The following is a 9,565-nucleotide window of genomic DNA, read 5'->3' as shown; positions in this document are numbered from 1 at the left end:
TGAGGATTTTTTAGAATCTCCAAAGCCCTGTTCAAATTCCAAACACACATTTAGAGTTCGTTTGTTTTCTATCTTTAAAAACTGTTTTTTGTTTTTGAAGATAAAAAATTTAAAAACTTGTTTGGTTAAATGTTTTCTATTTACTTGTTTACAAAACTATTTTCAACTTTTTGTTTTTAAAAACAAAAAAATAAAAAAATTTTAAGTTGTTTTCATTTTATTTTTCTTATTTTTACAATATACTACATTTGATTATTAAAAATTACAATTATGTTGACCAATGTTTATCATAAATCTCCATCATTAACTACCTATAATCATCATTATGAGATTATTTTTTAATTTTAAAACTGTTTTTAAATTAATATAATTAAATGGATTTTTGTTTTGTTTTGTTTTGAAAAACAATTTTCAAAATTATATTATAAAACAATTTTTTGAAAACAAAAAATAAGAGCAGAAAACAAACAGATCCTTAATGTTCAATTTTTTTTTTTTTGGTGATAAGTGTTTTATTAAATATTAAATATTGAATATCAATATTACCGTGAAAAGGCTTTTTTTTTTTTTGAACTTTATTTTGTGCCCTGCGTCCGTGTGCTAGGGTGTAGGGATCCCCTGCCTAGGCTTCAGGCGCTGGTGAGCCACCGTCTCTCGCTGCCCAATTTGTACTGCCACTCCTTCTAGTTACTTCTCCGGCCGCCTCCTCCGTTTTCGATTCTAAACCAACGTTCCAGGTGTCTCTCTCAACCGCCTCCGCGGCCGCCGATATCACGAACGACGAGCTGAAGCTTCTCTCAGGTATAATCTTTGTCTGTCACGCTTGGGCAAACTTGATCCTGATTTTTTCTCTTCCTCTTTCCTAGTCAAGTTTTCTCGTAACTTACCATCGTTTGGCTTGCGTAATGTCATTTGCCCTGCCCTTTGTGGCTCTCATCTGTTACTATTAGCATTTCCGGATGCTCTCCGGGCGGCCTTTTGTATAATCGTTGCGCGCCTATTTACTGACACGACATTTTGAAATGTCCTTAGATGTGAAGAATGGTTAAGGTGCAGTAGAAAGTCTCCAGTGTGGTATCCTCTGATTGTTAATATTTTCAAGAGTACATATTGCCAAATGTCCAATTCGTCTAATTTCTGATTTTTACTTGTTACAAACTTTATGACATCTTTGGATGGGTCTTCTAATTCTGACGAGGGAAATGACTCTCGTGTTGGCCACATATACACTTTTCAATTAATCTATTGATTAAAAAAATGCCATCCAAAGAAAGCACCCATAGCCAAATATAATTCATAAGTTCCCTCTAGAGCATTGCATTTTGTATCCTGTCTATCATAAGCTCCACAAGTTTAAAATCTCTGATCTCTTGAGCTCTTGCTGCTATTAAACTTGTTCAAGCTCGCGTTTGAGGACTGGCTGCTTTGTGCTCTTAATTTGTTAAGATGCCAACATCATATGCTCTTTGTTTGTCACCCTAAAATAAATTCCATTTTCAGAAATGCAATCCCCTAAACTTAAGTTGAGCCCCCAAGGTCAAAGTTTACCCAACTGTCCACATAAACTAGCTTCTGTAGAGAGAATTTGGAGTTAGGACAGATGAGAAGTCACAAGTGATCCAAAAATATTATTTTCCTCAAACAAAGCTTTGATTATGCATAAAGGATTTTTCTTGTAAGTAATACAACTGGATTTGTTGCCTGATTGAAAAAGTTAACACAATGAATGCTAGTTGCTAAACTTAAATTCTATGAATTTAAACAATAGAAATTTAAGAAGTCCAAGCATTCAAAAGCTGGGGAACAAAACCAACTTTGTAAAAAACTATAAGCAAAACGTTCCAGTAGTGGTGTCCCTCCTCTCATACTATGGTGTTTATGGTGTGAAATTGTTTGTAACTGTTATCCTTTATCACAAATCAATCTTGTTCAGTTGATGAGACAAACCTGTGCATCTCCTTTATTTGGCAAATGGGGTTCCAGATATTTGAAAATGGGTGTCTCATTTCTCAAAATTTCACAACTAAAGAAAAAAGAACAGTATTGACACCAAATCTGGAAGTGGAGGAGAAGATTGAATAAGAAGAGCCTGACAAAGGGAGTTTCATGTCACATGTCATCAAAAGAAAGGAAAGCTCCTCATTGTCTTCTTTTCTGCATGAACCAACCCCCCTTTGCATGCCACCAATTTCTCTAGAAAATGGGATCAGGTTGGATAGATGGAAAACCATTGAGAAACAATATGACATGGGCGCCTTTTGTTTATTTGACATGGCATTTTTCGGAGCATTTTATTATTTGGTTTGTGAAGATGTGGCCAACGTGAGGTCATTTACCCTTCTCAATATGAGAGGATCCATTTCTGTGCTGCCTGTACTTTCCCAAGTGACACACTTTCAAGACAAAATTCAGTCAACGGATAGAGTTATGTTTATTTCACCCTGGGGATTTTCAAAGGACGAGGAAGATGAAAGAAAAGAGATTTTTGTTATGGAGAGAAATAATTGTCTGGATCTTCGGCATTATATCACTTCAGGAAATCTTTTTCTAAGTGCTTGTACTAATTCTGGGATGTCTACCAACTGATTAAATAATGAAGTAATAATTTCATCACAAGTTGAAATTAATAAACAGTTACATTGTTTCTTCATGATATTTAAGTTGTTAACATGTGCTATTGTGAATCTTGGATGATGAATTGATTCATTATTTTGAATAATTGTCTGATTATGGGACCTTATAGACAATGTGCATACTTTTCGAGGAAAATAATGAATAAGAATAAGTATTTTATTCAATTATGGTTTATTGCTGAGAGATTAAGGTGTATATTCATGTTTAGAAGTTTCTCTTGAAAATATCCAAATTATCTATTCACAAAATTGATTTCATTATTTATAGAAGTTTCTGTTGGAAGCATCCAAAATGTCACGGAAAGGTTTGATGGAACAAGATCTGAATAAACTGGATGTAACAAAATTGCATCCACTTTCTCCTGAAGTCATATCTCGGCAGGCTACCATTAATATTGGTATTTATTATTCCAAATTTGTTTGATTCATTTACATGATATTTGTCAGTCTTAAGCGAACCAAAATTAATATCTATCTATCTCTGTTTTTAATGTTATAAAAACAAAGGGAAAACACAATCATCGGTCTCTATATTTTTATTGGGTTTTGCTTTTAATCCTTGTAGTTTTTTTTTTCCTAGTGTTTTAGTTCTTATGGTTTGGGTGACGTTTTTCATTTAAGTCCCTATAGTTTAAGTGTTTTGAGTCCCTATAAGGATTGAAAACACTGGAAAAAAAGGCTACATGAATTAAAAGCAAAATCCGATAAAATTATGAGGATTAAGGATTATGTTTTCCCTCAAACAAATTATCTAAGGGTGACTGCTTTATATATCCAACTTTTGACTCCTGATGAATGAAATTGTAATTATGTCCTGGCAGGAACCATAGGCCATGTCGCCCATGGCAAGTCAACAGTTGTTAAAGCAATATCAGGTGTTCAGGTGTTCATTTATTCATTTTATTTTTCTGTTTAATGTTGAGGGTGGTGCATGGGAAGCAATGCTCTGTATTCAATACTTTAGTTCCTGTTTGCAAGTGGTATCTTGAATTATCTTTATCGTATAATTTCTTATTTACCATTTTGTTTAGTCCACTAAGGACTAGGGATTTTTTTTTTTTTTGGTTTGGCACATGCATTTTGGTTGCACTTTTTTATTTCTTTTGCCTCTCCTTGCCGTTACATGTTATAAAGATATGCTTGGAGAAAAACAAAGCGACAACATTTAGGAAGTCCTTTTATAAAGATATGCTTGGAGAAAAATAAAGCGACAACATTTAGGAAGTCCTTTTGGCTTTTGCTGAAACTGGGAAATTGGGACATGAGAATATAATGAGTTTCTGCCATACTTTGTGGTTGATTTTTGATCTTGTGTTTCATTGATGACAAGAGCTAGATTTGGTAATTATTTTCAACGTTCTAGTTGAATGCAATATTTTCTGATCATCATGAAGGTTGTTGCTAATAATTAGAATTTACCATTTAACTCCTTATTTCAGTACAAGGTCCGGGTGGATATATGAAGCTTGTTTATTGTGAGATACCTCCCGTGGAATCATGGAGTGACTCTTTGTTTTAGTAAATGGACTTTAGTTAGTCAAGGATTTGTTAGGCTACTCCCCTCCAATAAATATGATTTTCTTCTCCTTGTACCTGTCTTGTTAATTTGGAGTGACTATATTGTCTAGAATATATATAGAAATTGCTTGTACCAATCTTTTTCATTTACCCCTCTTGAATTCTGAAGCAACAAAGCATTATGTGATTGTTTCAGATTGTATTACTTGTATTTATTTCCTGTACTTTGGATACTTATTTTAATCAGGTTTTGCTTCTGGTTTCCCATGAATATGCAGACTGTTCGATTTAAAAGTGAGTTGGAGCGTAACATTACAATCAAGCTTGGATATGCAAATGCAAAGATATACAAGTGCGAAGATGAACGATGTCCTAGACCCATGTGCTACGAGTGGGTATATATTTTGCAAGTGCTTTTATACTCAAGTTGATATCTAGCTTCCAATGTTGTGCTCAAATTGGATTTTCAGGGCATATGGAAGTGGAAAAGAAGATAGTCCTATGTGTGATGTGCCAGGATTTGAAAACTGCAGGATGAAATTGCTGAGACACGTTTCTTTTGTGGATTGCCCTGTAAGCTGCCATTTTTAAATTTATTGGCATATTTTATGTATCATAATTTCATTAAATTCAGGGTTATGTTTTGTATCTCCCTTGATTTTTTATTTATCTTCTGTAAATTGGTTTTAACATGTAATGAAAATTTTGATGCAGATTAAATAAAAAAATGATGATAATCAGAAACTGTAGTTACGCAAGTTAAAGATAATTTAGTGCTTAGGTCAAGAAAGTGTGGCTGTGAAAAGATCCCCTTGACGTCTCTCAGAAAAGGACCTAGAATTTAAAGTGTTAGAATAATATCCTGTATACTGATTATAGATTTGTAGCTTTTACTTACCATCATAGGCAGTTTCAAAGCTACGACATTCCTCCATCAAAAAAAAAAAAAAAAAAAAACAGTAGCAACAACAAAGAAAAACAGCTACAACATTCATGAATTAGGCACACTCTTTCATAGTTCTCTGAATGTTCTTATAATTAGTCAGGTATGGTTATTATAACGAGCATTCATTTCATGTATTTGCAGCTGCTTGATTTTATTTTATTTATTTATTTTGATGATGAACGAGGGCCTAAACCCTGCTTAATAACTTGCAAAGTGGGTGAACAGTTTCGGATATACCATGACAAACTAAGTTCCAACTTCCAAGCAAAATCAGGAACCTCTCTCCATAGTGTCTGCTTGATATTTTTTGTCCATGTGATTTTTGTTTCTTATTTCCAATTTGTACAGGGCCATGATATTCTTATGGCTACAATGCTTAACGGAGCAGCAATCATGGATGGAGCTTTATTACTTATTGCTGCAAATGAGAGCTGTCCACAACCACAAACCTCTGAGCATCTGGCTGCTGTGGAAATTATGCGTTTACAACACATAATAATTCTTCAGAATAAGGTTGATCTGATTCAAGAAAATGTGGCTGTCAATCAGCATGAAGCAATTCAGAAGTTTATACAAGTAACTTTCTTTTAACTGATTTTTTTTTTTACTAGGTAGTACTGTAACTGCTGTTCTGTAACTTTGCACTTTTCAGGTACCTACATACTTCTGTCTCTATTTCCTGTGCAGGGAACTGTTGCTGATGGTGCGCCCGTAGTTCCCATTTCAGCTCAGCTGAAGTATAATATTGATGTTGTCTGTGAATACATTGTGAAAAAGATCCCAATCCCTGAAAGAAACTTTGTCTCTCCACCTAATATGATCGTAATCCGATCTTTTGATGTCAATAAGCCTGGGTTTGAAGTTGATGAAATTAAAGGAGGTGTAGCTGGTGGAAGCATACTCAGGGTGAGTCCTTTTTGGTCATCAATATGATTCAATGCTGCTGAGGCATTACTCTTATTCTTTTATACTGAGGTTTTACTCTTCCAATTAATTTCTGAATTATATTTGTCTTTTTTTTTTTTTTTTTGTTTTGGGCCAAGTGAATGATGTTTGTCTAAATGCATTTGTAGTGCCATATAGTTTTCAAAACGTTTTAGTCTACTTAACTATTTCACATGAATGATTCTGGACAAACATGTTTTTGCATTATCTCTGCAGAATGTTGAGACTGATTATACATGCAGAGGGAAATTTTTTATATGTGAAATACAAGGTTGATGCTTGAGAGCCTAGTGGCACTGTTGTTTAATCAGCATATCATTCACACACAAATTAATAATTAGCAGCACATCATTCTTTGCGTGAAATTTTAGCGGTACATGTTATATTTTTTCCTCCTGTTTTCTTCTTTTGGCCACTAGTTGTACACATAATCTTGACAAAATCCTTGAGGTGTTTATTCTGGAGATTTTTAATCTACCATGTGTATAAACCCAACTCATATACTTCCCAGGAATAGTGTGTTTCATCTGGCCGGAGTTTCCAATTAGCAATAAAGGAAATTAAAATCTCTTAATATGATGGGAAATCTAACATTTGATGTAATATTTGGTAAGAATTTACCCAAATTTGTGAATGACTAATTTTCTAGGAAAATTTAATTTCCAAGAAACTCAGTTGAAAAATCATTTACCAGACATAGAATTGGTTTTAGCAAGATAGTTTGATATCCTCAGAATCCTAGATAAATCCCCAGCGTGACTATATGTTGTAACAATGCGGGAATAGTTTTACAACTTGCTTGTAAAGATCACATCTAACTATCTTTTCATTACAGGGTGTTTTGAAGGTAAACCAATTCATTGAAGTTCGACCTGGAATAGTTGTCAAGGATGAGAGTGGGAATATAAGATGCACGCCCATATACTCTAGAATAGTTTCACTATACGCTGAACAAAATGATCTTCAATTTGCTGTGCCTGGAGGTCTAATTGGTGTTGGCACAACCATGGATCCCACGTTGACGCGTGCTGACAGATTGGTGGGCCAAGTTCTTGGAGAGGTTGGATCACTGCCTGAGATTTATGTTGAACTTGAGGTTGGTGCCTTTTTCTTATGGCTTATCAGTCCAAGCATGGAATGAAATTTTGGGTTGAAAGTATTGAAATTCTTGAGGGTAGTCTGGTAATGGGATATTGTGTTTCACGATTTCTTCATCTACACATCACCTTGCTTGTCAATTTGGTTGACTTGTGCACAATGTACACTAAGACGAAAGTAAGATCATTTAATACTTTTTTTCATACTGTCTTTTTTAATAAACAGATCAAGTATATTAAAAAAGGTGAAAAGATAAGTTACAGCAATATACGTCTCTGAGCCATGCCTGAATGAGAGAAACTAAATCTAGCACTAACAAAAGAAACAGAAGCAAAACATGAAATAAAGAAATCTACGTCATAACTAAGAACATCTGAGATCTAAAAATTTTGAAGAGCTCGCAAAATCTTCTGATTATGGCAAATTGTACAGTGTTGGGTTGGAGAATTTCTGTTGTCAACATCTTTACTGTATTAGATTTGAGAATTATTGAGCTTAATTTGGAATGGTTCTCTCAACATAATTTTTTCCATCCATGAAGTTTGAATGCTCAGGGTACAATGGCAATCCACATGGTCAGCCTTAGTGGGATAAGACTTGTCATAAAATTTGAATCCTCAATGTTGCTATGTTGGAATTGAATTCGTTCCATTCAAAGCCCAACAACCTTTGGATGTTATTGCCAACCTCTTTAACACTAATTTTATGATGCTTCCATTACCATATCTTGAAAAGTATTCACAGCTAAATTTTGTGATGCTGTGGTATGGTGTGTCTTGTAGGTGAATTTCTTCTTGCTACGAAGGCTTCTCGGTGTCCGGACAAAAGGATCGGAGAGGCAAGGAAGGGTATCCAAGCTGGCCAAAGCAGAGATCCTAATGTTGAACATAGGATCAATGTCAACAGGGGCTAGAGTCCTTGCTGTGAAGAATGATTTGGCAAAGTTACATCTGACTTCCCCAGTGTGCACCTCCAGGGGGGAGAAGATTGCTCTGAGCAGGCGTGTCGAGAAGCATTGGCGTCTGATTGGGTGGGGCCAAATCCAAGCAGGAACCACTCTTGATGTTCCAGCTACTTCAATTCTGAGTTAAGTTCATCGCCGAGACAGACGAGAGACACAGAAATCAGCAATCAGGTACAAGAAACCGGAGGAATTTGGATATGTGGAGAGGGAGAAAAGAGTGTTTAGATTATGAATTTTTGTTTTCGTTTGTTGTTTTTAAAATGTGTCAATAACTTTAAATTTTGTGGATACTGGATGTAACAGGTGAAAAACAAGACTGACTATATATATTGGAAAATGGATTAACTAATTCTTGGTTTGGTATGAAATTAAAAGAGAAATCAAGTTTCCGAATTGATCATCAACCTGCCAAAATTGATATAAAATCCGGAATAAATTTAAATTATAAGAAACAAAAATTTGTGGTTTGAAATTTTTTTAAGTTTTACATTTAAAATTTCTCGCTGATACATTCATGTTAATGCCAAAATACTTACTGAATTACTAACTAGTCACACGCAAGGTTGACTCTCAAACATAAACAAACGTCTATATGAATTTGTTGAATAAATACGTACGGTGTTAATATATCTTATAAAAAAAATGTACAAAAAAAAAATATGTGGCCGAGATAAATTAATGCCATGGAAGAAGTAATTTTGGCAACATGAGCTATTGTCTTGTAGCATACAAGATCAAGCGCTTATAGATTTCGGCCCAAAAAAATTGTACATACGTAATTTTTGAAATATTTTCAACGAAAAAAAAGATAAGTAATTTGCGAATTATATTGAGAAATTAAATAAAATTCTCTTAGAATAAGCATGAAGATTAAGGAAATAATGATACCCAAAAAAACTTGCAGCATATATCATGGTATTCTCGTGCACATTTACATATTTTTAATGTATAGAAGTTTACGCTTCAAAAATTTGCCCTTATAACACAGTCATGCAATAATATGCACATTAAAATGCTCATTAAATTCAAAACTGGCAACACACAAGTTCGCATAGAAATATGTTGAATAAATGTGGTATTAATGTTGCCAAGATAATTGGCCAAAAAAAAAAAATTGTTGCCAAGATAAACTATTGCCATGAAAGAAGTGATCTTGACAACATATATTTAGGGATTAATATCAACATGATTTTGATGTGACTAGAATTAAATTACAAAAATTGTGAAAACAATCTTCGCAATAAATATATGGTCAATAATTATCTAAAGAAAACGTCTAATAGTACGAAATGTTTTCTGCTATATCATGTAGTGATCTGATTTCGGTTTAGTATCATCAATTTCTTTCATGATAATATATATTTTAATTAACATCAAGTTTCATTTCTTTTCTTATTTTTTAAGTAAATTCACACACAAACACACATGTGCGCGTTGTCATATGTTCTTTTTCTATAATGC

At 34.0% G+C, this 9,565-nt stretch overlaps 1 protein-coding gene across 2 annotated transcripts; it reads left to right on the top strand.

Annotated features, from left to right (window-relative positions):
* Positions 1 to 592: 592 nt before the first annotated feature.
* Positions 593 to 8,453, top strand: LOC129321320 (eukaryotic translation initiation factor 2 subunit gamma-like). Of its 2 annotated transcripts, none has more exons than XM_054967056.1 (9): positions 593 to 801; positions 2,905 to 3,031; positions 3,455 to 3,516; positions 4,430 to 4,542; positions 4,622 to 4,724; positions 5,446 to 5,673; positions 5,785 to 6,003; positions 6,878 to 7,138; positions 7,923 to 8,453. In XM_054967056.1, the coding sequence occupies exons 2-9, from the start codon at positions 2,926 to 2,928 to the stop codon at positions 8,229 to 8,231; spliced, it is 1,401 nt and encodes a 466-aa protein (XP_054823031.1). In that variant the 5' UTR covers positions 593 to 801; positions 2,905 to 2,925; the 3' UTR covers positions 8,232 to 8,453. The 2 variants fall into 2 exon arrangements, with proteins under 2 accessions (XP_054823031.1, XP_054823030.1); XM_054967055.1 differs by having other exon boundaries at positions 2,902 to 3,031.
* The last annotated feature ends 1,112 nt before the right edge of the window (positions 8,454 to 9,565 follow it).

This window comes from Prosopis cineraria, unplaced genomic scaffold (assembly GCF_029017545.1).
Source record: "Prosopis cineraria cultivar Desert tree isolate PC_DT_omini unplaced genomic scaffold, ASM2901754v1 PC10, whole genome shotgun sequence".
Classification (NCBI taxonomy): domain Eukaryota; kingdom Viridiplantae; phylum Streptophyta; class Magnoliopsida; order Fabales; family Fabaceae; genus Prosopis; species Prosopis cineraria.
The sequence above is the reverse complement of the archived record's forward strand: the minus strand, read 5'-3'. Positions and strand labels throughout refer to the sequence as shown.